Source organism: Eptesicus fuscus, chromosome 2 (genome assembly GCF_027574615.1).
Source record: "Eptesicus fuscus isolate TK198812 chromosome 2, DD_ASM_mEF_20220401, whole genome shotgun sequence".
NCBI lineage: Eukaryota > Metazoa > Chordata > Mammalia > Chiroptera > Vespertilionidae > Eptesicus > Eptesicus fuscus.
In genome coordinates, this window is record NC_072474.1 from 116,490,500 (window position 1) to 116,518,463 (window position 27,964).

The 27,964-nt window shown below is 55.8% G+C and overlaps 1 protein-coding gene across 2 annotated transcripts; it reads right to left on the reverse strand.

Annotated features, from left to right (window-relative positions):
* Positions 1–490: 490 nt before the first annotated feature.
* RNF4 (ring finger protein 4) lies at positions 491–27,467 on the reverse strand. 2 transcript variants are annotated; one of them, XM_054708564.1, is made up of 9 exons: positions 27,193–27,467; positions 26,552–26,628; positions 17,281–17,432; positions 12,913–13,027; positions 10,845–10,924; positions 4,035–4,044; positions 3,571–3,730; positions 2,981–3,029; positions 491–2,465 (listed from the first exon to the last, which is right to left on the reverse strand). In XM_054708564.1, the coding sequence occupies exons 3-9, from the start codon at positions 17,287–17,289 to the stop codon at positions 2,316–2,318; spliced, it is 573 nt and encodes a 190-aa protein (XP_054564539.1). In that variant the 5' UTR covers positions 17,290–17,432; positions 26,552–26,628; positions 27,193–27,467; the 3' UTR covers positions 491–2,315. The 2 variants fall into 2 exon arrangements, with proteins under 2 accessions (XP_054564539.1, XP_008149129.1); XM_008150907.3 differs by lacking the exon at positions 26,552–26,628.
* Positions 27,468–27,964: the final 497 nt, after the last annotated feature.

Consider the following 27,964-nt stretch of genomic DNA (forward strand, 5'->3'; position numbering starts at 1 on the left):
AATGTGCACAACATGCACTGGGTCACTAGTTAAAAATAAAAAGCATAAATTAACATTAGTGATAAAAAGATGCTCTAGAGATTAACTATATTTTATGAAACCTTTTATGACAAAAACTTGTAAAGAGATGAGATGTATGAATACTCAGAAACCTGTAACTTAACAGAACTTGTTTTACAAACTGCGAACAGTTCTCAAATACTTTTTAAAAAATTGAATTGGCACACACACCCACATGGAGGGCCGCCCACTGGCCAAACTGCAGCGAGCCTGACCCCACTCCTGGGCCAAAGCGTCAGCTCGACTGCGGCTTGAGTCCCGGGGGCTCAGGAGTGGCCTGGCGCCTGCTGGCATCGGGGTGTGCAGCCAGATAAGCACCTTCCTCGCACACATGGATGCGAAACACACTATACTCGAGGCAGACGGGAATCACACACCTTGGGCAAAAGGAGAATTGATCCCAAAGAGCAAAGGAATGCACAAGAAGCTATCTGTTCAAATTCCTGGTTTTATTCCCATCTGTAACGCCGCAGAGGTCCAAAACAGACGGACATTATGGGTCAAGTTTAAATGTAACAAAGGAAGATTTGGACTATGTACACTGAGGAGGAGGGGTTTTCATAGTGACCTTTTCCTATTTTGTAGTTTCTGAACAGTAGAAACTTAACATTGCCCCCAATTTAATGTAGAAGTACAACTTTCATGATCAATCGTTTGTCCTTAAACAGAAAACAAAGGGTTTGGGCTGCGTGGTCATCCTGGCTCCTGGAGGCTGGGTATTGTCAGGTCACAGGAGACGCTCCCACACAGCCGGGAAGAAACGCGATGGCAACCACGTCCAGTCGGAGGGCAGACATGGCACAGCCCACGTGGGAACCATGTCCTGACTCCTCCACTCCAAGCAGAACATTATTCCTTTCGTTCAAACTAACTGGAAGTGAGCCAAACAGCTAAAGGCAGAATGAAGAAGAAAACGTTCACAGAAGAGGGACCCTCCTTCAGCCCCGTTAAAGTGAGCTGTGCCAAGTCCCTGCTCCTTCCAGGGAACTGAAGGCCCGTTATTGCTGCAAAGCCAGGGCCTCTCCCCCTGCAGATGCTCCCCACGCAGAGGCTGCTGTCTGGCTCGAGGCCTGTGGGGAGGGGTGTGGAGGTGGGGCAGGCTGGCACCCCCGTCACCCCTCAGCGTTAGGAGCAGCACCGCCACCTGGAGACCAGAGGCTCCCACGCCTGCAGAGTGGGCAGGGGGCATGATCTGCCCCTTGGGGAGGAGAGGCCACCGAGCTTTGCCAACCAGAATCTACAGGGCAGCCAGCACTCCAGAGGGCCCCAGTCCGGACGGCCAGAGGAACAGCTTCGGAAATGCATGTCGGTTGGTGGGGTGGTGAGAAGGCCAAGGCAGGACCCAGAGCGTCAGGTGGGCCACCCTCTGAGACACGGGCGGCTGCGGCTTGGGCAACAGCTGGACGTGGGCTGATAAGGCCACAAATACTGCACCGCCTTCCGGTGTCCATACTTGAGGAGACCGTGGGCGGCGGGGACTGAGGACCAGCGGGCATATGGTGAAGAGGATGGATTTTACCAGAAAGGAGCGGACCCCGAGTACAGGCCTGCCCTGTGTACCGTGCACGGCCCACGCCCAGGGACTCCGGGCCGGTCAGTTCCTGAGAACGGGGGACAGGGCAGGGCGGGCCTGAGGGACACTCACGGTGCTGCATCTCCTGGGCTGCGAGGCGGCGGCGCACGGGCTTTATTGCACGTTTCATCCCCAGAGGCCTGGGCACGCCCTGCAGCAATCCCCGCGTGTCACCGCTAAGGTGTGGGGAAGGGCCCAGCGGTTGGTCCTTCGGGGCTGTCGGCTCGGTCACTGTGCGGGCAGAGGCCTGGGGTGAGGTAGCATGCCCGCAGGAGCTGGGTAGACTGGCCCACACCCTGACCAGGGCCGGCTCCCCAACAACACTGTGGAGGGAGCTGCGCACACCTCCCACGTGGGGAAGCTTCTTGGCAAACGTGCAGGTCTTGGAGAGGCTGGAACCTGCTTCTCAACTCCAAGGTGCTCAGCTCCTCGCCTGCCCCGGAACCAGGCCGCCAGGGAGCAGGCCGCGCCCGGCCGGCAGGGCTTTGGCTCCCGGCTGAGGCATCAAGCTGGAGGTAACGAGAGGACCTCAGAGGGCTGGAAACAAGGAGCAGTTTACGTATCGGGCCTTGGTTTAAAAGTCGTTTGAGCTCAGGAAATCGGAGGCAGAGAACCCACGAAGGCCGCATGAGGAGCCCGCGCGTGTCGCTGTCCGTCCTTCTCCGAGGCAGCTCTCAGCGCGTCAGATGTAAATGGGGTGATAGCGTTTGTGGCTCATCTTCTTCCTGCAGGTCGGGCAAGTGTTGGCGTTCTTGAGGGAATCTCGGAGGCACTGGCTGCAGAAGACGTGGCCACACTCTGTAGAAACAATGACACGCCCATTCTGCACAATCTAGAAAACAAAAAGGAACAGCCTTCACGTGTGTCTGCCCCAGAGCAGCAGTTCCCAGGGGTCCCACTGCCACCACCTGGGCAGTGACGGGCGAGGGAAGGGCAGGCGCAGCGGGGCAGGGCCATGGTCTGCAGAACTACCGACGCCTGGCAGCCAGGCTCCTGGCATTAGTAGCCCAAGGGGGACCCGGGCACCAGGACCCACAGCCTGGAAAGGCCAGGGCTGCTGTGTGGGCACAGGTGGGGCAGTGCGCAGGCTCAGGGCCACAGTGAACACGGGGCCTTCTGCCCGGGCCAGGACAGGGAACACACAGGGCGGCGCAGGAACACGGGCCAGAGCTGAAGGCCGTAGGCCACACGTTGGCACTTTGTCCCTGCACACGTGGATGACGAGCCATGTGCCAGTCCAGGCAGGACCGAAGAAAGGCGTCAAATCCCACCCAGCGGGAGGGTCCTCGCTCGTCTCTCTCACTGAAGTGTGGGAGCCGAGCAGGAGGTCACAGCCGGCGTGCTTACCTCTGAGTACCCATCCATGCAGATCGGACAGCTGACCGTGCCGGAGGGCCTAGAACACAGTGCCTCATGTCAGTGCCGAGCAAGCGCCGACATCGGACGCCTCAGCCAGGGACGTCCTGTGCGCAGCCTTGCCCTCCAAGAGCACCCAGGGCCACCCCCAGGGGGTGAGTGGGGCCACAAGAAAAGGGGAGAGAAGGTGCAGACAACCTGAGTCACTGTGTCCTCCCCACTCCACCTCTGCCCCTTGACCCCCTGCCTGGGGTAGAGCCTGCACCTAGCACCCCGGCCTGCTGGTTCCTGGAAAGCCCGGGTCATGGGGGAACAACTGGGCCCTGGTCTCAATAGTGCCACCTGCAGGCAGCCGCTAGGCAGATGCTTCAACAGCTCTCCCAGGCCACGGGGTCAGAGTGCTGGCTGAAGGCCCAGTGTCTCCAACAGCCCCCCCTCTTGGCCCCCCCCCCCCCGCACACCGGGAAATGGAGGGGGCGAGGACCCCACTCCAGGGGCCAAGGAGGCCCCGGGGTCAGAGGCTTCCTGGTGCGAGAGCCTGTCCCCAGGATGGCAGCAGCGAGCGGGTGGCATGTAGGTACCTGAGCCCCGGCGATGTCTCTTCCCTGGCGTTTCTGGGAGTGTGCGTGGTCACATACACGTCCCTGTCCCTGCTGAGCTCCTCGTCATCGCTGCTCACCACACAGCTGTCAGCGTGGTCCTGGCGCTGCCTCCTAGCGTTCCTCCTCGGCCGCCTCCTTTCTAAGACGGGGCCCCGCACTCAGGATAGGGGCCTCCCCGCCCACCGCCCACCTTCTGGCCAGGGAAAGGCCAGTCTCAGACCCCAGAGACTCTGATGCCACACCAGGAGGTGCTGCCCAGCCCGAGGAGGCCACCCCCCCCCCCCCCCGTCTTGCCAGGAGAAGCCCATCCCTGCTATGAGGGCACATGCCGAGCTGTGGGCCTGGCCGTTGAACGGCCAATCCGAACGCAGCATCATCGCGGGTGCCCTCCCACTGGCCTTGTCAGCTGTCCATCCAACCCCAACGAAAAAGGAAACACTCACCATCAACGATCTTTCAAAAAGGAGAGAAAAGAGAAAGACACAATCAGTTTGACACAAAACATTCTGTATCGTCTGAATGCATAAATGATAACTTTGAAGCATTTATTTCAAATGCAAAATCCCCAGGGGACCAGCAAGCCCGTCCTGGGGTCTGCCTCCCTGCAGCTGCCGCAGAAAATCTGGGGGAGCTGCTGGCCATGTGACCCAGGAAGTTCCTTGACCCTCTGAGAGCTGTTGTGAGGACTAAGGGAGACCATGCCTCGGCCGCAGGGCACCAGGGACACGGAGCCCAGGACGAGCTCCACACACTCGCCAACGACATGTCTCTGACTTCGCGGGGCCTCCTGCCAAGGACGGGGCCATTGGGACACGGGTGCGCAGTGCCTCACACCGTTAAAGAGCTAACTACCAAACGAAAGCAAGCAGGCGAGGGGACGAATGCCGTGCACACACCAAGGACCTACTGGACCGTGACGTGACCGAGACCTGGACGAGCCCCTGCCTGATGCTCAGCCTGACACCCAGACCCGATCTGCTCCGACGTTTCCAACCAGCTCCCAACGCTGAGTGACCAGCGGGTGCCTGCGGGACAGGCAGCAGACACCCTCCCCAGCGTCATGGGCTGGCGCTCTCCTTGGGGAAAGCCCTGCTGCCCTCTCCTCTCGGACCCTGGCTGGCAGCTCCCACGCAGGGCTCAAGGCTGAGAAGCTGCAGTTATTTCTGGAGGCCTGCTCCTCCAGCCGCCCACAAGAAAATCCTTTCCTGCTTTGGGAGCCTGGGGGTTCTAGCCTGACCGCCGACCGCACAGCCATCCATCCCAGGAAGCAGCAGCATGAAGCCCACATGTGGGGTTACTGAGCCCCCTCCCCGCTCCCCCAGGAGGCTGCAGAATGGGACGACAGAACTGGGAGCTAGCCCTCGCTGTCGGGGCCATGTTTACTGGACACAGGTGGCTGACAGAGGTACTGTCCACATGAGTCTAGAAGAGGCCACAGGAGGTCTGTGTGCCAGAGGGACCACCATCAGGGGTGAGTGCCTGGGGAGGGACAGGATGCCCCGGCTCCCGGCAGTGTGCGGGGAACTGGTCCCCCAGACCTGGCACACAGCAGGGCCTCCACACTTAGCTACCAGAGAGCCTCCCTCTCTGGGTGACTGACTGTCCCCCCAGCCTGGCCTCGGGTGCCACGCCCTTCCTGCGCCACTGCCACCTCCTAGTACTTCTTCCACCCAGCGGAGCGGCGGAACCACATCCTTCCGGACCCCTGAGGTGACTGCTCGCTCTGGGTGCCCCTCCTCCGGGAAGAGCACGGGCTTCAGACACGACAGGGACACGACAGCACAGCGACGCGACAGGGACAGCAAAGCTCTGGAGCCTCTCCTCTGGCCGAGGCCTTTCCGGAACAAACACCACTTGCCCTGGCCGGGAGCTCAGCTGGAGAGAGCGTCAAGGTTGTGGGTTCAATCCCTGCTCAGGGTACATACAGGAATCAGTCAATGAATTGATAAATAAATGGAACAAATGGATGCTTCTCTCTATAAAATCAATTAAAAAAAAACCCACACAAACAGCCCTAGCTGGTTTGGGTCAGTGGTTAGAGTGTCGGCTTCCGGACTGAAGGGTCCCGGGTTCGATTCTGGTCAAGGGCACATGCCCAGGTTGTGAGTTCAATCCCCAGTAGGGGCTGTACAGGAGGCAGCAAATCAATGATTCTCTCTCATCCATGTTTCTCCCTCTCCTTTCCTCTCTGAAATTAATAATAAAAAAACACACACACAAAAACCCCCACACAAATAAAGTAGCTGTCTTAACTTAAAAAACAACAAGAAAGCCCTAACCGGTGTGGCTCAGTGGATAGAGTGCCGGCCTGCGGACTGAAGGGTCCCAGGTTCGATTCCGGTCAAGGGCATGTACCTTGGATGCCACTCCCAACCAGAGCTCAGAGCCACCTGCTTTAGACCACCTAGCTCCACTGGAAAACACGGCCACACCCAACCATCACCAGGCCCAGCAAAGGTGCTCTTTTGACCAGTAGGGGGTGTGCAGGAGGCAGCTGATCGATGTTTCTCTCTCATCGATGTTTCTAACTCTCTATCCCTTTCCCTTCCTCTCTGTAAAAAGTCAATAAAATAATTAAAAAAAAAAAACAAAACAAAAAAACAAGAAAGACAAATGCCAAACTTAAACAACAGCCATTCACAGTCCCCGGCCTGAGCAGCAGGCAGACCTGGGGAAGCTGGTCCAGACCAGCAGCTGGCTTCTCTGTCCACAGACCAGCCACAGGCCAGAGCGTGCAGGACGGAGAACCGGTGCTGCTTGCTCTCCCCCTGGGCACACTGACCCAGGGTCCTCTGAGCTTCTCCAGCACAGATGAGCCTCAGAACACCTGTGAGTGCCGACACCTGGTGAGCGGGAGGACAAGCCCTTCTCTTAGGAGACACATGCCCAGCATCCCAGGGGCCTCCTAGGGCTGAAGCAATATCCTGGGGTGAACGACAGGGCAGCGCAACGCGGCAGGACCACTGGGGTCCTCTGCACCAGCTGACGCCCGGAATTACCAAGGATGCCGCTCCCAACCAGAGCTCAGAGCCGCCTGCTTCAGACCACCTAGCTCCACTGGAAAACACGGCCACACCCAACCATCACCAGGCCCAGCAAAGGTGCTCTTTTGACCCAGCAGTTGCACCCCCTGCGCCCCCCCCCCTCCCCGCAGTGACAGACACGGCGCGATGACAGACTGCTGTTCCTATGGCAGCGCCAGAACGGCAAAGAGCAGCCGGGCAATCCACGCCTGCGTACGCGGTCTTCTCTAGGACCGCTTGGGCTCCCTCGCTCTCCCCGTGGCCCCGTGGCCCTCTGCTCCTGGACAGTGGACAGGGCTCTGCCCCGCCTGCAGGGGCCTCGGGAAGCACGCCCTCTCAACAGTCTCATATGAAGAGCCGGGCAGGGCAGACAGCGCGACGCATCGGTGCCCAGGAAAGACCCCATAGAGGTTCCGGGACACCAACCCAACTTCAACGAGCCAGTCTCTTTCCAGCCTGGCCCACTCCGGCCAGAGCAGACCTGGCCCACTGCATGCTGGGGAGCCAGGAGGGAAGCACACGGGAGGGGTTTCAATAAACGCAGGCTAGTTTATCAAACAAGACAGGACACGTTTTAAAATAAAGAGGTATCAAGAAAACAGTATTAGTCCAAAGTAAAGGGACTATAATAATCTAGATGAGAAACAAAAACAAAACAAAAACCCACAACAGGCCAAAACCGGTTTGGCTTGGTGGATAGAGCGTTGGCCTGTGGACTGAGGGGTCCCGGGTTCGATTCCAGTCAAGGGCATGTACCTTGGTTGCGGGCACATCCTCAGTAGGGGGTGTGCAGGAAGCAGCTGATCTATGTTTCTCTCTCATCCATGTTTCTGACTCTCTATCCCTCTCCCTTCCTCTCTGTAAAAAACAATTAAAAAAAAAAACAACACACAAAAAAACCCACAACAGCTCAGCAGGTTCCCGAGAGCCTGAAGCGTCTGTGGAAAGCCTCACAGCGAGGCCAGGCCCGGCAGGAGCGTGGCCAGGCGGGGCCGCGCCCACGCAGGCGGCGGTGGGGTCTCATCAATGGCCAAGGGCCGCCAGGCAGATGTCTCTGCAGACCAGTCATGTCAAGAATGAGTAATAAAAACAAACGAGAGATCCCCAAAGGCTTGGAAGTTAAAAAAGACAAATTTGAAAAATACACTGAACTGAATGTAAGATACCAGTAACAAGATCTGTAGGATACAGCTAAAGAAAATATAATCTTAAATGCATTTACTGGAAAAGACATAATAAAAATTATTAGGTTAGAAAAACAGCAAAATAAACACAAACAAACAAAAATCGATGAATAAAAACAAACTTACAAGAGAAAGGGTCCATAAAGCTAAAAGTTGGTTCTCTGAAAGATCTAATTAAGCTCTGGTGATACTAATCTAAAAAGACAGAAAACACAAACAGCTAGTATCAGAAATGAAAAAGACATCACTACAGATCCCACAGAACATAAGACATTATGAACAAAATGTATGCAAATAAGTGAAAATTTTAGATAAAATTGACAAATTCCTAAAAACTAAAATTACTCAAACTCATTATAACTCAGGGTTAGGTGCTATCACTGTAGAGTTCTATCAAACATTCAGGGAAGAAAGAATTCCAACTGGGCAAAGTCTTCTGAAGAACAGACAAAAAAGGGGGGTAACTCACTTCATAAAGTTACCAACACTGTGATACCAGAAAAATTACAAACCAATCTTACTCTTAAAAATAGCTGCAAAGCCGAAACCGGTTTGGCTCAGTGGATAGAGCGTCGGCCTGCGGACTGAAAGGTCCCGGGTTCGATTCCGGTCAAGGGCATGTACCTTGGTTGCGGGCACATCCCCAGTCGGGGGTGTGCAGGAGGCAGCTAATCGATGTTTCTCTCTCATCGATGTTTCTAACTCTCTATCCCTCTCTCTTCCTCTCTGTAAAAAATCAATAAAATAAAATAAAAATAGCTGCAAAAATAACAGTATAAAATATTAGCAAACTGAATTTAGCAATATTCAAAAAGATCATTTCCGACCACAATGTTGAATAGAAACTAAGACTAGAAACTAATGTTAATTCTCCACTTGGATACATGAAAGGGAGGGAAAGTATCATCAGACGGAGCTGTTAAAGGTAAAATGCAGCACTGCATCCCCAGATGAAACCTGCAGCCACACAGGAAACCGATGAATGTCTCGGATCCGATAGTGGGTGTAATCACACACACACACACACACAACACAGAGGTCTTATTAGCAGCGAGACTTTGAAAGGGTTCTTTCAGATTTGGAAGGAGAAAAGAATGTCACCATTTCATTCAGATACAAAATAAAACAGAACTTTAAAACGCCATTTTTTGCCCAGGCCAGTGTGGCTCAGTTGACTGGAGCATCGTTCTGTATACCCAAAGGCTGCCAGTTCGATTCCCAGTCAGGAAATGTAGGGACGGCAACCAACTGATGTTCTCTCTCTCCTCCTCCACCTAAAATCAGTAAGCATATCACTGGATGAGGATTAAAAACAAACAAGAAAACGCCACACCATTTTCTTTTCTTTTTAAAAAATACGTTTGTACTGATTTCAGAGAGAAGGAGAGAAACATCAATGATGAGAGGGAATCACTGATCGACCTCCTGCACGCCTCCCCTGGGGCTCGAGCCCACAACAGGGACTGTGACCTGGTTCATGGGTCAACACTCAACCACTGATGGAGTCACACCAGTCAGACCCCACATCACTTTCTTTCTTCCTTTCATTCTTTTTTAATGTATTTTTATTGTTTTCAGAGAGGGAGAAGGAGAGAGAGAGAGAAACATCAATGATCAGAGAGAATCATTGATGGGCTGCCTCCCGCAAGCCCCTACTGACCATTGAGCCCCAAACCTGGGCAAGTGCCCTTGACCGGAATTGAACCTGACCCTTCAGTCCACAGGCTGATACTCGATCCACTCAGCCAAACCGGCTAGGGCCCCACACCATTTCCAATAGCAACTTAAAATGTTTTGTACAGAGGAACAAGCGACTTCCCTGAAACAAACCTAACCAGACTTGCAGAAACACCTCAGGGAACATTATAGAACTTATATTAAGAGGCATTAAAGACCCCACCTCCAACAATACACAAAAGCAATTCATGTGGATTATGGACCTAAATGTGAAAGGTAAAACTTTTAGAACAGAGGAACATATTTTTACAATAAGATTTTCTCCAACAAACTGATAAATTCAACTGTGTTAAACTTAAAAACCTCTGTGTAAAAGCCAAAAAGAGGAAAGGCAAGTCTCTGAGTAGAAGGTACAAAATGTAACAAACTAGAGGCCCGGTGCACGAAATTCATGCCTGTGCCCTCTCAGTCTGGGAGCCCTTGGTAGAGGCTAATGCTACCGCGGCTGTGTTCACCAGTCCGTGAGCCTGGCTTCTGGCTGATCGGTGCTCCCCCTGGGGAGTGCACTGACCACCAGGGGGCAGCTCCTGCGTTGAGCGTCTGTCCACTGGTGGTCAGTGCAAGTCATAGCGACCGGTTGTTCTGCCGCTCGGTCAATTTGCTTATTAGCCTTGTATTATATAGGATGGTAGGCTCCCTGTAACCAAAGGTGCGAAAGAGGTGTCCTGGAGAGAAGCCGCCCAGGACAATGCTGACCAGACCCCCCATGCGTTCTGACCATCCCAGGTCTCCTCCCTCAAGGGCAGCAGAGTCCAGACCTGGTGCCACAGGAAGGGGGCACCAGCAGCCTCCCAGGCTCCCCCATCCCTAGAGTCACACACAACCGAGGCACCAGGTGGCAACTCCAGGTACCCAAATCCTCCAAGGCAGCTTCTCTGGGAACCGAGAAAGCATTCCTGCTCACCAGCCGGGAGGTAATACACTGGTATTCGTGGGCACCACCCCAGGTGCCAGGCACTCAAGGCCAGCATCTTAGTCCTCACAACACCCTACTGCTCCAGACGACATGTCCCCACTCTATGAACAAAGTGAACGAGGCTCAGTCACTCACCCGGGGTCACATAGCTGGTGCAGTGTAGAGTCAGGGACTAAGGAGAGAGGGCCCCTCGGAGTTGCCCCCCAGGGCTTTGTGCCGCTGAGGGAAGGTCAGGGGCACACAGGTTTCCCCCCCGCAAGCAACAAAGCCCCAAGCAACTTCCCTGAACCATTGATGTTGGGACATCCCTGAGCTTCTTCCGCATAAACCTAACCTGGGCCACAGCCTTGAGAGCTCGGTGCTGCCAGGGGCCGACGACAGGGCAAGGCTTACCACCACAGAGTCGTTGTGTGTCAGGTCGACGACCACGGGCTCCAAAGACTCACAGGTGAGGTCCACTATTTCATCTCCAGCTTCAAACAAGCACGTGAGCAAACATGAGGAGCAAAGGAAAAGCACACACTCGCTTTGTTAATGACAAGAGCGCAGGCTTCCAGCACCCCCCCCCCCCCCCAGTACAGAATGCAGAGCGCGAGGACCAGCCCTCTGCAGGGGTGACAGCAGGGAGCGCCCTTCTAGAACTTGGCTAAGTGGCAGCAGAGGGCTCTCACAAGCACCCACCGGGGATGGGGATGTCTGCGCTCACGCGCCTCGTCCCGGTGTCCTCACACTGCCACCTGCCCAGACCTCAAGTCATACTTAGCTCAGCACCTTCAGTGGTTATTATTATTTTTAATCCTCACCTGAAGATAATTTTTCCATTGCTTTTTAGAGAATGGAAGGGGGTGAGGGGAAGGGAGGAGAGAGAGGGAGGGAGAGAGGGAGAAACATTGATGTGAGAGAGACACATCGATCAGTTGCACGCCACACTCGCCCTGACCATGGCTAGGAATGGAACCTGCAACCCAGGTATGTGCCCTCGACCTTGCTACCCTTCAGTGCTGGAGCCGACACTCTAACCACTGAGCAAACCGGCCAGGACCATTAGTTATGTTTTAATGGGCCCTGGAACCCCAACACCCAAATGGGTCAGGTCTGGCCTGCAGCTTGCCTTTGAGCCCCAGGGCCCACTGCCGTGTCCCCATGAACACAGGACAACGCGGGACAGAGCAGGAGCCCAGCGTCCCTGGCACGTACGTCTGCATGAAGGGCAGAGCACACTCCAGTCCTATACGCTGAGAGACACACCCATTTTCCTGTTATTAACTTTAGAAAGCATGAGGGTAGAATTTTTAAAAATAGCATTTGTTTAAATTTGGGGGAAGTGACTTGTAACATATTTAGCATGTTCAAAGTGTTTTATTTTCTTGTATTAAAAGTTTCAGAGGAATAAAAATCACACTATATCAGCGATGTCCAATGTAATTTATACAAAATGACCTTGTTCTTTTCGACATAGTCCACGTACTGACACACCGTAATTCACAGAACCATTCGTTCTCTTGCCGGTGGACCCAATTTTGGACTCTTACAAATAAAAGGGACCGCCCCAGGGCACTTGCACAGGGTGCCACCGCCTGCTCCCAGCTGCCTGGGAGACCCGAGGAGCAGCCCCTGCACCAGCCTCCCCTAACAAAGGGCAGGGTGCAGACCCTGGGGTGCCAGACTTTGGGCAGTGGGATGGGTGGGCCAGGGCCTCAGGCTCTTTGGGATTCACGGTTCTGAGTGACCTACTGCTCTGGAGGGCCCAGGAAATGTATCTCAGACCAGCTGCTTCTCTTTAGTCAGTTTTCAGGCCTCTACAATAACCTATAATAATAAAAGTATAATATGCTAATTAGACCGGACGTCCTTGTGGCAGGCTGGGACCGAGCCCCTTTTAAATTTCGTGCATCGGGCCTCAGGTCAGAGTTATAACAACAGCCTTAGCGTTGCAGAGCGCAGGGACACGGGTTGTCACCTGCACTTCCCTGCGCAGGCAGCGGGGACAGGCAGCCTGGCCACAGGTCTGCCTTCTCGGACAATTCTGTGTCTCAATGAAAAAGAGGAGAGGAAGCTGAGGTCTTCACCAGGCCACGCACACTGGAGACACGCTTTTAAATAGCGAAGGTGGGCCACTCCCCAAAGGTTGACTGGCAGCCCAGCTGAGCGAGTAGCCGTTGGAGATCCGTGGAGGTCCTAGGGCACCCAAGGGGCAGCTCTGCTCCCCTCTGCGGCAGGTTGTAAGGCAGGCGAGTTTGCGACTGTGCCGTCATAGAGCGACACCGCGCTAAGCCCACCTGGGCAGCATGGTCACCCTGCTGACTCATTTCAGCCACATGACAACTTTGTGCAGCAGGTGCGCCATTCCCCTTTCAGAGGAGGAAAGGGAGGCCCCGTGGCTGGCAGGCGGCAGGGCCGGGCACCCGCACCCACGCGTGCTGCACCACGCCACCCCCATGTCGGCGTCCCGGGAGCTTACCGCTTTCTACGAGCTCTATGGGCTCTGCTTCCAAGGCCATGCCCGGGGCGGGGGCTGCTTCCCGAGCTCGCTTCTGGGCTTGTCTCGAGTTGACGGCCCCTCCTCGACGCTTCCTCTGAAGGTGTGGGGAGGGAGAGAGACAGTCACAGGAGCTCCTGACTGACGGGATTTCAGCAAGGTAAGTCAAAAAGTCAACAAAAAGGAAGAAAGAGTAGAAGGCAGGGAGCCGACCTGAGGTTGGGGTCCTTTCAAAACATGAGATTCTAGACACCGAATGTTTAAATAGAAATCACTCAGAACAGAGAACCAATACAAATTCTTTACTTTAAGTCAAGTTCACTCCATCAAACCATCGTCTGTCAAAATCACATGACAGCTCTGGCTGGTTTGGCTCAGTAGATAGAGTGCCGGCCTGTGAACTGAAGGGTCCCAGGTTCGATTCCGGTCAAGGGCACAAGCCTGGGTTGTGGACTCGATCCCCAGTAGGGGGCGTGCAGGAGACAGCTGATCCATGATCCTCTCTCATCAATGATGTTTCTATATTTCTCTCTCTCCCTTCCTCTGAAATCAATAAAAATATGTAAAAATAAAAAAATAAAAACATAAAGAGTAAAATAAAAAGCACATGACACACAACTCAACCAAATCCTCTGGTCCAGGTGGGATTGGGCCGGCAACTCTTTTTTTTTTCTCTTCATAATTTCAGAGAGGGTGAGGGAGAGAAACATCAATTGGTTGCCACTCAAACAGGCCCCTGCTGGGACTGAACCTACAACCTGGGTAATGTGCTCTGACCAGGAATCAAACCCATCACTCCTTGGTATACAGCAAGCCTGTCAAACTCAAAGGCTAACACGGGCCAAATAAACAAGGTGTAAGTGTCTGTGGCCACAAAAAACCAAAAGCTTCAATTTTCATAGAAACGTAGGTTTATTTCGATAGAGACAAGCTGAAGTCAAAGGGCCTAAATAAATGAGTCATCACTAACATAAACAGAACATTTAGTAAAAATTAATGTTTTTTCTTGAATATTAACTTACCAGACACTGAATAACTGCACAAATTAATAAGCATCACGCAAATAAACCTATTTTTCTTGTTCTCCAAAAGTGAAATATTTCCTGTTGCACACACCAAATAAGTCAGTACAAGACTAATGTCGTGGCCATCGGCTGCTAAAATATTCGCTGCTAGTATTAGTGGAGAGAAATGGTGCACCTGCGTGTAAGGTGCGTAAGGGAAATGAATGAAATGAATGCAACTGATAATAGTAATCGGTCATTAGGGAACGTTGTAGTTCGTTATTAATAACTAGTGCCCTGTTGCACGAAATACATGCACATTAAAAGGGGATTAATTAGAGGAAATATTTTAAAATTGCTATTTGCCCTTTCTCTATAATAGAAGTGTCAGAGATGAAAGAAAATTAGTAAAATGTATATGAAAATCTTCCTCCTGTCAGAGTCTGGGGTGCGCCCATCCGTGGCACCTCAAAATCGCGCAAGACCCAGACCCAGCCGGCCCCACCCCCATTGGGCGAGATCCAGACCTGGCCAGCCCCACCCTTGTCAAGCCCCACCAGCGGGGAGGCGCACCCTCAGGTCCCCTGGCTCAGTGCCAGGGCGTGTGGCCTGAGGTCCCCTGTCAAGCCCCACCGGGCGGGGGACACAGCCCCAAGTCCCCTGCCCTGGAGCAGCACCACGCAGCCTCGGGTCCCTGCTGATGGCTCGTTAAGGCTCGTTTCGGGAACTCGGCCACTGCTGTGGGTGCCGCCATATTTGTGACCACGTGATGGTCAATTTGCATATCTCCTCGTTATTAGATAGAATTATATATAACAGGGTATTGTAAAAATTAAGTCACAAAACTTTTATTGAAATGTTTCTTACATACCGTTACATTGGCTGGGCTGCAAAAATATTCGTTGTGGGCCGCATGCTGCCTGCAGGCCTGAGTCTGACGTGCTTGGTGTACAGGACGATGCTCACACTGCACACCTCGTCTCAGCCCAGAGCCAGGAAACCCTTCTGGAACCCCCTTCTTTGCATTTCTGTTGGCCTCATTGAGCCCTTTTGTAGCCCAAAGACCTTCAGTTTCCCCAGGTTCTACCCACTGTGGAAAGCAGGGCTTCCTTTCGGAAATCTGGCCTCTAACCATCAGATGTGGTTCCCCCCCACGACGCCCGCCCCCCCAACTCAAAGAAAGGGAGTTTCCTGAGCCTGTTCCCAGGGCTGCCTGAGAGCCACGACGCCAGACTCTGCCAGGCCTTCCTTCCACGCCGTGAGTGCCCTGGCACTTCCACCTGGCGGCCTGAAAGGCAAGTGGACCACGCGCCCCCTGCAGCCTTCCTCAGATGCGACAGAACCTCCCGCCCGGGCCTGTCGCCTTGCCATTCCCATCTGGCCCGCCCTGTGCGCGCCTCACAGCCGCACCTGCTGTGCTTCCCAGTGACTGACTTGGCGGCTCCTTCGCGGCTGAGCCTGACCTCCCTCGCCAGCAGCAGCCTGGCAGAGCTGCCACAGGACTTGGCGACATGATGGAAGGCCATTACCGCCCCAGCTGCTCCATGCTGCCCTGGCATTGCCTTGGGCCCGGGGAAGGACTGCACACTGTTCACTGCTGGGTAGACCCACACAGGCCCTGGAGCACCCCAGCCCAGCCTCAGTAGGCAACAGAGGAGCCTGATTCTGTGTCTAGACAACTCCTCTGTCACATGGCCGCTTGAGGCGCTGGGTTTAGCAACTTCCCATGGATCGAGGGGCAGGGGGATCCTGGGGCTGGAGGAAGCGGCAGCAGCTCAGGTCTCTGTGAGGAGGGGCCTGTCCGAGGGCCACCCAGCCTGTGCGGCTGCTGCCCACTCATGGCTTCCCCAGCAGCCTCCAGGTGGCCTAGGACTCCTGCACCTTTACCCCATTCTCCTGAAGTTGGCCTTGCATCTTCCTGTCTCTGGAAAGGACCAGATCTTCCTGAGTAGACACGGCCGCAGATCCTCATGCCCACCGCAGCCCGTGTGGTTTCTGATCCCCAATGAGCGAGTGAAGAGGCAGCCACAGCCCGGGCCAAAGTCCAGGTGCTGGACCTGACCACCCCGTCGTGGGCACTGGAGCAATGTGTCCCCAACACCCCACCCCCCAGCAATCCCCTTTCCCGGCTGCCCCCTCAGCCCCTCCATGCCTTTAACCGGCCTTGTCCCCAGCCTGGATTACCCGTCCTTCTCCGCCTTCACCCGACCGATTCTTATGGCTTTCAGAGACCTACTCAAATGTCACCTCCATCACAGGGACATGCCCCCTGTGCCCAGCTTGACTGTCTGGGGACCTCCTGCAAGTGCATTCCCCAGGGCAGGGAGGACGTGCTGTTCGGTCAGGGCCCAGGAGAGAAACTGTAGAACGTAAGCTAGGACGCTGCACCCTCACCCTTCTCTGCCCTCCTGCCCCTCATCACAGCTCCCTCCTTCCTGCGGGCCGAGCCCAAAGGGTCCACAGCTCTCAGTTAAACATGACCACCTAGTTCTCCCTCCCATCCGGAGGACATTTAACTGACTGCACGTCCTCTCCTCCACGCTGCCCTGCCGCCTGCCACCTGCCGATCCCATGAGCAGAGCATGGGCTTCAGAGAGGACCGGCTCAGGACTGTGCTTCCCTGCGTGGTCAGGAGGATGGACCGGGGAGGGTGGGGCAGTGAATGGAAATGGAAACGTTTCTATTATTGTTCACCCAGGAGCCACTGGTGCAACCTCACCCTGCCCCACCTCCTATCCCCACCCCCACCCCCACCCCCTCTGACCCTGCAAGGAGAGTGAGGCTCTCACGTCTGGTCCACCTGACGGGAGTTCAACATCTCACTCAACAGCTGACTTGAGTTTAGATCACTGGGTCAACCGTGTCGGGAGGAGCGAACGGGGAGGACCCCTTCGGGCAGCCTTGCCTGGGGTCAAGGGGCTCCTGGCGACGCCAAAGCAGAGCTGCTGCTGCACCTGAGAACAGCTCACAGCAGTGACGACGACGCCCCCTCTGGTCGCCGAGTAAGAGAGCTCTGCGGGTGCTTACCACCACGCTCACATTGCACCCAAGCTGCACAGGGAAGGCCCTGCAGGGCAGGTGGGAACTGGGTTGTGGAGGGTTACAAAGCCAGAGCCTAACATTCTAGGACGGACAGCTGCCCTGCAGGCACAGAATTCCCAACCCTCAGCCCCCGCCCCTCAGCTCCCTTCAGAAGGCCACGCAGCCCTGGCCGACCAGACAGCACGTGGCTCTCACGCCCGAAGGTGCTGACCTGGGCTCCTCAGAAGCACCTCACTGTGCCACGCGGAGCAAGGCAGCTGCTCAGCCTAGAAAATAAAAGAAGTTCCGAGCTGGCAGAACTCACCGTGCTCATGGTGCTTCCTGGCTGCAACTGCAGAGGCGGAAGTGACCGAGCAAGGCCTGCAGGGACGTCCAGCGTGCTCAGCCACTCATGCCTGCCGCTCACGCATCCTCCGCTAGCACGGCAGTCGAGGCCACACAGATCTCCTCCGAGTCCTGAAAAGCAAAGGCGCCAAGCTGACAAACCTGCCCCCTGCACTGTCCACCACACTCGGCTCCACTGGCCACAGGTCCTTCCTGTCGGCGGGGCCTTTGCTGGACTCTGCAGGACCACTGAGCCCGGAGCCTGGAACCCTGCCCTCCGTCCTGGCCGCTGAGAGCCCTGTGATAGCTGCTGGCAAAGAGGAGAATCCAGCCGCCTCACGTGGCCTCACTGGCCCTTCGCAATGGGAAGGACAGAGCTTCCCAGGCTGCAGCCAAGCCCAGGGCCCTGGCTCTTCCCTCACGTCACTGCCGTCCTCTCGAGGAGAGGAGACCCCCCACCCCGACTCGCCCTGTGGCCAAGGGAGAGGGAAGGACCGAGTGTGAAAGGGGTAGCCCAGGAGGAGGTGCAGGAGGGCGGAGCTGCCGGAGAGTGAGGGCCTGGGTTTCACGGGAGGTGGCAGCTAACCAAGCCAAGTCAGTGTCAGGGAGGCAGTGGATGAAGGAGCAACCGGGAAGCCAATCCATGGCACCTGGAGTGAAAGCAAGGAGAAGACTCTCCGGTCACCCATCCCAGGTGACTGTGGGCTGGACCAAGGCAGTGGCTCTCAAACTGGAGCCGGCACCAGGCTCACCTGAGGCCTGGTCACGCCGGGCTCTGGTCAGCAGGTCTGGGATGAGCTCGCAACGTGCATTTCTAACCGGTTCCTACCAGTGCTGCCGGCGCTGCTCCAGTGGCCACCTCCCAACGGCCCTCCCGCCGCAGTGCCCTCACCCACGGCCCACCCCCCTAAAGCACACACCGACCGCAACGGCCTTTCCTAAGCATGGCCTGTGGAGAAGGCCGGCCTTGCAGCCAGGTGCCTCCAGGCCCTCCCTGTGACCTGGGGCGAGGCACTGAACTTCTGTGCCGATTCCTCACCCACAAAGCAGGACAGCACCCCTCCACCGCTGTGTGGGGACCACAGGGCCAGTGCAGAGAGCATGGGCAGCGGGGTGCACGCTTTAAAGGCTGTGAGCTGCCGAAACCGGTGTGGCTCAGTGGATAGAGCGTCGGCCTGCGGACTGAAAGGTCCCAGGTTCGATTCCAGTCAGGTTGCGGGCACATCCCTGGTAGGGGGTGTGCAGGAGGCAGCTGATCGATGATTCTCTCTCATCGATGTTTCTAACTCTCTATCCCTCTCCCTTCCTCTCTGTAAAAAAATCAATAAAATATATTTTAAAAAAATAAAATAAAGGCTGTGAGCTGATACCGCCATCGCCTTCCCCAGCAACCCCCACTGCACAGCTCACCCTTTTCTCGAGCCCTAAGGTGCTGTGTAACGCCGAGTGGGCTGCAGGCTCCCCCATCCCGCTCCCTTACCAGTATGGCTCCTGCCCTGAGAACGCAGCAACAAGTAAACCCAGCCACCAGCTCCGGGGCTCTCACTGTGGCACACGCGACGCACGAGAAACGCAGGCCAAGGAGAGGCTGGGGTCTGCCCCTGTACAGCTGGCCTCTCTCTAGCGCCCGGTGGCCTGCGCCCTGCACCCAGCACCTCATTACCGTCTGCCCATGGGGTTGGAGGGACAGCTCTTCACTGTCTCTCTCTGTAGACGCGCTGGCAGGCCTCAGGTGGGGCCACACCCTGGGCCACGTGTGCTCCCCTCGAGAATGGCACAAGTTCTTCCCAACGCAGCACCTCACCTGGTGAGCCCCCACCTTAGCCTGGGGTTCAGGTCAGAGGCTCAGAGGCCTGCCTGGTCAGCACGGACGGGGGAGGCGCCTCAACAGCTCCGAAAGACTCACCAGACCAGCCCCAGATCTGCCCAAGTTCCCCGAGTCTAACACGTTTATGTTCCTGAGCCAAGAAGTGTCTTGCATCTGGAGGTGCACCCACACGTAGCTTTCTCTGGGGAAAAGCCGTCTACACCAGCGGTGAGTCTGACTTGAGAAGAGGCTTTAACTTGAGGCTTGCAATGTGGCCTGCACACCCTCCTTGCCCTCTGAACCCAGCCTCCTGCATCCCAGCAAGAGACTGCTTTCCAGGAGTTTCCTCTCTCCACCCTCTTGCCCTTCCACATCCTCCCATGCCCAAGGCCCGTAGGTCAGGCATCCACCATTCCATCCCACATCTGTTTTTCTCTTGGGGATAGCAAGGGCAGTGGCCAGAGGGCATAGGAAGCTGGGAAGCTAGCCTTCGGAGAACCGACCAGGGGGCTGGGTCCCACCAGGCATAGTGGGAAGAGGCATTCCCAGCAGACCAGGTGGGAAGGAGGAAGGCAGTGTGTGGGTGGGCAGAGGCTAGGTGCTGTGGGAAAGGTAGCATTCACCAACTACAAAGGCTCCTGGGTTATGCAGGTGAGGCCATCGGAACATAATGAAACCACCGGGTGCAAGGCACCGCACTCTGCAAACACGTCTCATGTAATCCCCCTCCCACCGAGGAGGGGCAGGCTCTATGAGGTCACCATTTCACACGCAAGGAAGCTGAGGAGGATCAGGGAAAGGAACTTGCCCAAAGCCCGCAGCCAGGACACACTAGAACCGGATTTAAAACAGGGCGCCCTGACCCCAGAACCCATTCTAAACAGAGACCATGACAGAACCAGCTGTATCCAGGAACTGACCCAGGGAAGGGCGACCAGACACAGCTGCTGAGGCAGGCAGGTCCCAAGGCCGCTGAAAGGCCCAGGTGAGAACCAGGTGCAGGTAGAGATCCCAGCATGTGTGCGATTGGGGGGGGGGCGGGGGGGCGGCGGGGGTCAGATAGAGAGGAGAGAGAAGAGAGAGAATGAGAAGTCAGAAACAAAGCCGGAAGACCCTGGAGATCCCAGCAGGAAGCAGAAGGGTCTAGAAGAAGGCCAGAGCGGCCACAGGAAGTGGATCACTGTGCCTTATGCAGGTAGAGGCCCAAGCCAGGCTGCCTGGAGGAAGTGACTCAAAAGATCAGGCCCCAAATGAAGGGTTTGCTCCAGAAGCACGGTGGGCACACAGCGCAGATGCCCCAGACAAGTACTGCCCCGTGCGGTGGGTCAGAGAACCCAGGACGGAGGTACCACGGGCTCAACTCCTAACCCACTTGTCAAGGGCGACAATCAAGGGCTTCAGACAGAGGCCACATTCAGAGATCCTGTCACCTGTGCTCCGAGGGCCAATGGAAGACGAACAAGTCAGACCCCAGACCAGTAAGGAGACTTAGAGCAACCCAGGCAGGACACAACCGTGGGCTGTGAGGTGGTGGCAGTGAGTGGAAGGAACAGAGGTGACTGGCTGGATGGCGGGGGGATGAGGCCGATGTTTTCTGTGTTCTTTTTTTTTTTTTAAATTCTTTCTTTAATTTCTTTATTGATTAAGGTGTCACATATTTGTCCTCATCCCCCCATTCCCACCCCCACCCCTCCCCACGGATGCCCGACCCCCCTGTTGTCCTTAACCATTGGTTAGGCTTGTATGCTTGCACACAAGTCCCTTGGTTGATCTCTCCCCCCTATCCTCCCTCTGAGGCCCGACAGTCCGATCGATGCCTCCTTGTTTCTGGGTCTGTTCTTGTTCATCAGTCTATGTTGTTCATCATTTCCCCTAGATGAGCGAGATCATGTGTCACTAGAGATATACTTATAAGAACCGAATGTGAGACAAGCAATAATAGTTATGCTGACAGGCAAATGAATCAGTCTGTAGTAAGTTTCTTTCTGGACCAACAGTTCTTTTGAGACCCAATTTCATTGTCCACCAGTTCCTTATGTGTACTTGTTGGCACTGACTTTTCAGCTCTGGATGGTGGACAAATGGTGGTAATGCAGGTCCGACTCCCTCTGGTTTGGTCTCGGCCGGACGCAGGGGCGTGGCCTCACCCAGACCCAGGGGCGCGGCGCCTCACCCAGACCCGGGATCCAGCTTCACCCGGACCCAGGGGCGCATGGCCTCTCCCGGACCCGGGATCCAGCTTCACCCGGACCCGGGACCCAGCCTCACCCAGATCCAGGGGCGCACGGCCTCACCCGGACCCGGGACCCGGCCTCACCGGGATCCAGGGGCGCACGGCCTCACCCGGACTGTTTCCTGTGTTCTTACCGATTAAAAAAAAAAATGTATGTTTTTCTTTATTTCATAGAGAGAGGGAGAGGGAGAGGAACATCGATGATGCAAGAATCATCAACAGCTGCCTCCTGCACGACCCACACTGGGGATCAGGCCTGCAACCTGGGCCTGTGCCCTGACCGGGAATTGAACCGTGACCTCTTGGTTCATAGGTCCAACGTTCAACCACTGAGCCATGCCAGCTGGGCTGTTATTACCGATTTAACGGTCCACTCCACCGTTATTGTGAGAGGTGACACTGTAGTGACACTGCACTCAGGGATCTGTACACGATGTACACAGGGACATGATTACATCATGGCAGCGGCAGACTGGGGAGGCAGGAAGTGTTGCGACTGGAACCGAATTGTTATTGCATCTTACACACCGTTTCCCAGTGCCCCTGACGGCACGTGAGCCCTCACACCATGCCAGGGTAGCCCCTGAAAACCCGGGCTAACTCCCCGCACCGTGCCCCACAGGCCGAGCAATCCTGACTCTGGTGGCTCCCTGTGCACTCACTCTCCGGAGGGAGCCGGTGAGCAGACACAAGGGCCCTCAGCGTGTAGACTTGGCAGGCAGCTGAGCAGTCCCCGTGCATCTGGGTGAGGTGGCTGGGCAACCTCCTTACGCGGGGCGGTGACAGCAGGGAACACGCCTAGGCACTGACTAGATCATGTGGGTTAGGAGGTGAGCCCATGTTACCTTCCGTCCAAAAGGTTGGTGACCGCTGGACTAGATCACGTCCCCGCTTTTAAACCATAAACACAGTCATCCCCATGTTACTTAAGCACTTCCAAAAACGGAATTTCAAAAGTAGGATTACAGAACGTGTGTTACAAAGCAACAAGATTTTGCCTTGGCTGGATGGCTCAGCTGGTTTGGATGTTGTCCCTATACCTAAAGGTCGTGAGTTTGATCCCTGGTTGGGGCATGGAGGGGAGGCAATTGACCATGTTTTTCTCTCTCCCTTCCTCTCTCTACAAATCAATTAAAAATATATATTCTTGCATGAGGATTAAAAAAAAAAAAAAGCAAGAATCTTTTAAAGACTGTTCTGTGTACTACCCAAGTGGCCTTGGCCATGGACCAGCGCCTGGCATGACCTGCCCTCCCGGTACGCACTGGGCATGAGCATTGAAAGTTGCAGTAACTTTCATTTCAAAGCTTCTTAAGTGGAACTTTATGACAAGCTCACAACAACCAGGCCTCGGTACCAGGAAACAGGAGCCTCTGGAGCGTTACACCAAGAAAGCGCCCGGCAAACAGCCAGCACCGTGCAGCCGGCAGGCTGAGCCGTGGAGCCCTGCACACATACTTGACCTCCGTGCCTCAGCTTCGCCACCTTTAACGTGGGAGACGCCCTTCGCCTGCAGCTGTCCTATGGGACAGAAGTGCCCAGGATGGCTCTGAGCACCCCGGAGGCTCCATCAGCTGATTAATTCAACGACTATGCACAGGGTCAGCCACTGCCCCAGAAAGAGGGGTGAACGTAGCAGACAAGAAGCACAGGTTCTAAGGGGAAAGACCATCAGTATTAAGACTACGTATTGTGCCCGAAGGGCCAGACCATCAGTATTACAAGTGTAAGAGCAAAGCGAGCCTTCAACCCCAGAAGAACTGGGACAAGTGTTGCGGCTCTTCCCCCAGGCACTTATTCCTAAAGGAGGCCCCGCAGCCCCCTGCCCTCCCCTCAGGGACCAGACCGTGGATGTGGCCAAACCAGGAAGCAGCAGCAGCACACGTGCTTGGACACGGTAAGCGGGTCCTTCCAGGTTTGCCTGATGACCCCGAGGAGGCCCCAGCCAAGTCCGAGGCGAGGCCTCACCCCGCGGTGCCTGCGCTCAGGGAGTCCTCCTCCCCCAGCACAGGCCCATCAAGGACTGCCTTCTGCCTCCACTAGAGGACAGACCAGCTTCCCCGGGACAGAGAAGCTCGACTTCTGTGATCCAGGCCTCGAGCAAGAGAATGAGCTTTAGCTTCTGAAAAACCTATGAAAAAGATTAGTACCAACGAAAAGATTATTCAGCCTTAAACAGGAATTCCTGATACGTGCTGAAGACATTACACTCGGTGAAGTAACACACAAAAGGACAAATACTGCTTAATTCCTCTTATGTGAGGTACCGAGAGCCATCAAATTCAAAGACAGAGAGTAGAATGGGCCTGGCCAGTGTGGCTCAGTGTTTGTGTGACCTGTGAACCAGGAGGTCATGGTTCCATTCCTGGTCAGGGCACATGCCTTGGGAGGGGGCGGGGGGAGGGCGAGAGTTGTGCAGGAGGCAGCTGAACAATGATTCTCTCTCATCACTACTGCTGCTATCTCTCTCCCCCTCTTCCTTCCTCTCTGAAATCAATAAAAAATATTTTATATATTTTTTATTTTTTATTTATTTATTTATTTTTTAAAATATATTTTATTGATTTTTTACAGAGAGGAAGAGAGAGGGATAGAGAGCCAGAAACATCGATGAGAGAGAAACATCGACCAGCTGCCTCCTGCACACTCCCCTACCGGGGATGTGCCCACAACCAATGCACATGCCCTTGACCGGAATCGAACCTGGGACCCCCCAGTCCACAGGCCGACGCTCTATCCACTGAGCCAAACCGGCCTCAGCTTTATATATTTTTTAATTAAAGAATGGTGACAGCCAGGGGCTGGGGAGTTATGTTTGGCGAGTACAGAGTTTGGTCTGGGAGGGATTAAACAAGTCCTAGAGATGAATGGTGGTGAGGGTTAAACAACGTGAATGTACTTAATGCCACTGAACACCTAAAAGCACTTCAAATGGTCTGCTTCATGTTGTGTATATTTTACCAAAACAGAACTAAAAATAAACTTCACCTAATACTCCTTTTCTAGACACTTTAAATAGGTGTAGTCAAGGGTTCAGAAATGCTCTGCAGTGGGCACAGCCCCAGAAACATCTGGAAGGTGTTGCCTGGAGTGGGGTCCTCGGCCTCCTGTGTCTGTGAGAGCCCAGCCCAAGCAACCTGGGCTCCTCCTCTTCTCAAAGCAGCTGCCCTTACAAGTTTCTCTACAGCCCCCCCACCCCATGCCAGGCCGACCCTTTGGCCAACGAACCCTGTAGCCAGGCTGGACTCGACTGTGGCAGTGACTGACTTGGGGGATCTTCAACAAGTGGGAGTGATGGTAAAAGCCGGCCAGTGAGAAGCAGGCCACCTGGTCCCACGACTTCTCTGAAGAAGGGCTTCTCTGGGTCACCACAGAAGCCAAGCGGGGTGGCTTCTCCACCTCTCTGACCCCCCAACTTTTAGTGTTCTTTCAGCCATGGTGGCCTGGGATCTGGGGGGCTGGTGACACAAATAAGGCAATTCCCGGGGGCCAGGAGCAAGAGTGATGTAATGAAAACCTAAGAGGCCAGTGGGGCAAATCACCCTCAGGTGCTGAGCCACTAACCTCGCCCTCTTCCCCAGGTCAAGATCACTTTAGCCATAAAACTCCAAGGGAGGCAGGCATAGTGGGCCTACATGGATGGCATCTGAGTCTGGGCCTGTATGAGAAAGCCAGCTGGGAAGCTTGCTGCTTCTACTGAATCGGAACCTGGGATGGGCGGTGTGTGTGGAATGAATCTAGAACCACTAAAAATAGCCTTGGCCCAGGCCCAGGCCCAGGCGGTGGGGGTGGGGGTGAACGGCTGGGTCGCAGGCTTACAAATTAGATTCAGCAGAGCAGTGCTGCACAGGGGGAACCCCTCATTTGCTTCCGGTGGCGGGGCTGGTCTTTCCCTTCCATTCCCAGGCTGAGGCACAGTGGGGGGGCTAATGAGCAGATGCAAGCTATGAAAGGGCTGGCCAAACCCAGCCCGGAGGCACTCATCTTGGCGGTGGGATCCCACATCTGGGCCAGTAAGCAACAGCAGATGAAGAGCATAGATGGGAATCACAATCACACCTCAGTAAGAGACTACCCTGTCATGTTCTATAGGCGACACCTTAGCCTCCAAAGACTCCTAAGTTGGGGACCGTGAGAGATGTAGACAATGAACAACACAGGACACACCAATCCCCCAGGAGGGACTGTGCTAACAGCCTTTCAGTGAAGACCAAGCAAATAACTGCCCTGGGCCAGCTGCTCTTCCCTAACCCAGCCTGAGGCCACTATTAGCACAGGGACTTTTCTGAAAGACAAACCTAACCCTGTTACTTCCTACAGACAACTCAGTTTAGGGACTTGCCATTTGACCTTAAGGTAAATTCTGAATTCCTTAACAGGGAAGCACACCGCAGACCCATTTGCCGCCCCACCCCCCACGCCCCAGGCCCAGCTCTTGAACAATCTAGTCTGAACTGCAATCTCAGGCAATTCCTCTCATCCCCTCCACCCTCACTGCTCAACTCCACCAGGGCCTGTGCCAGGCTTACCCTGCTCACTGCTCTACCCCAAGCAGAAAGCGTGGCATACGGAAGACCTCAACCATGTGCTGACTTACAATATTAAGGAATGCAATTCCTAAAGGGGGCGGGGAAAAAAACCTTTCAATCAGAGTTGGAAGCTCAAGTTCAGGCAATATAAAAAGACAGCAATACATGTTCCTCCTTAAATGTTCCCGTTTCACATGAAACGCATAGATAAAACGGAAGCCCATATGTCTCCGCACCCATTTAATTAAAAAGCAGGAAAAATAAAAATAAGAAAATTCCCCTCACAGTCTGCCTTTCATTGCCAACCGTCCCCAAACTCCAGGTTCCTGAAAGCGAAGGCCTGGTCCTGCAGTCAGAAAAGCGAGGTTCTGGATTCGCTCTGCCGGCAACTGGGGGCCGCGTGACCTTGGGCAGCCCGAGCTGGGTGCAGGCGGAGCCCCGAAGGCTGGCTGCGAGGGGTCGGCGCGGAGCTCGAACAAAGGTGTGCCTGGGGATGTCGACGGGCGCGGACAAGGATCAGACAAAAGCCAACCCCCCAGCAAATCGGCGGCTGCGGGCTCCTGGCCGCTCCGGGATCCGAGCGCGCTCTCCCCTCCCACCTCGACGGGTCGAAGGGTGGAAAGTGGCATTCCCCGAGCACTGCGTTTCGGGTCTCGGGCCCCGGCGCGGGACCCTGACTAACCTGCAGGCACCTGTCTGCAGGCACCCAGGGGGCGGGCCTCCGCCGGAGCAGTCACGGGTTCCACCACCGACCGGAAGCTGGGGATTCACCAAGCTCAGGCCCCAGCTGGGCGCCCCCACCCCCTTCAAGCCCAGAGGAGGCTCCGCCACGAGGTCCAGGCGGACCCGCGGGCCCACTGCTGTGGGGATCAGCGCGAGCACACAAAGGCGGCGGCGTCAGCGGGGAACAAAAACCTCGCCCAGTCCCCTCCGAGAGGCCCACAGCCCGGCGCCCTGGCCGCCCTGCCCGACTCTCTGGGTGACCTTGGGAGCGTCCCTCCCCCTCAGCCTCAGTTTCCCGATTATGCTACTAACCCAGCGCAGCAGGCCGCCGCCCGCCCGAGCAGCCGACACCCAGGGCGAGGCCTCCCCACTTCTGTTGAACCCGCCGAGCCGGGTTCGTGCAACCACGCGGACGGCGGGGCGGGCGAGTGAGGCTCGCGGTCCCGAGGAAGGCCCGGCGTCGGGGCCTGAGTGAGGTCGGACGCGCCAAGGCGGCTCCTGGGCCGCGGTTCCAAGGTTTCCGCAGGCCGCGAGGCCGCCTGAACCCCGTACCTGCCCGGCCCTGGCTTGCCGCTCCCTCCCCGCGAGGCCTGGCTTTACCTGGGCTGCTCTGGGCCGGTAGGCGCCCCCGCCGGCGCGCTCGAGCTAGGAAGCACCTTCGGAAGGGGCTGCGGAAAGCACTCGAGCTAGACGCCACCACCTCAACAGAGACCCACTTCCGCTCCGGAGGCCTTGGCTCCGCCCCCTGGCGTTTCTATTGGCTGCCGCCAGCTCAGCTCCCGCGTTTTACGGGTCGAGGAGGTATATTTTCAATGCTATTGGAGGAGATAACCGTCTATTACCGCTTTGAAACGCGGCTTTCCGGCCCCGCTCAGTCTCGCGACCTCAACCTCCCATCTCCTCGCGCGAGATACGCGGCCGGCGCCCCTCGCTCGCCCGCAAGGCCTCTCGGGAGTTGTGGTCTGCGGGATGTAACGGCCGGCGGGCGGCGGGGAGCTGGACTGTCGTGCACGCGGCCCTTACGCGCGCTGATGCCCGACCTAACCCGCCCCTCTCCCGGCCTCTGTTTCCTCCCCTATTGGTGAGGCCTTTGTGAACTATGTTCCCGGGGGAAACTGGGCCTGGGTCAGCAGCCGCTCCAGGGCGCCCTGGGCCGGAGTCTGTCCCGGTGGCGCTAGACTCTCCCAGGCTGGAGGTTGAGGCCGGAGAGCAGCACAGCGCAGCCCACCTGCCGGAACCCGGAGGAGGCACTCGACCGGGGCTTCGGGAGCGCCAGGAAGAGGCGGCCCTTCTGCTGCTGCAGGCTGGGGCTGCTATGAGTTTGGAGCCAGCTCCTGGATCAGGCATGTCCTGAAGTCCACCCTACCTTTGG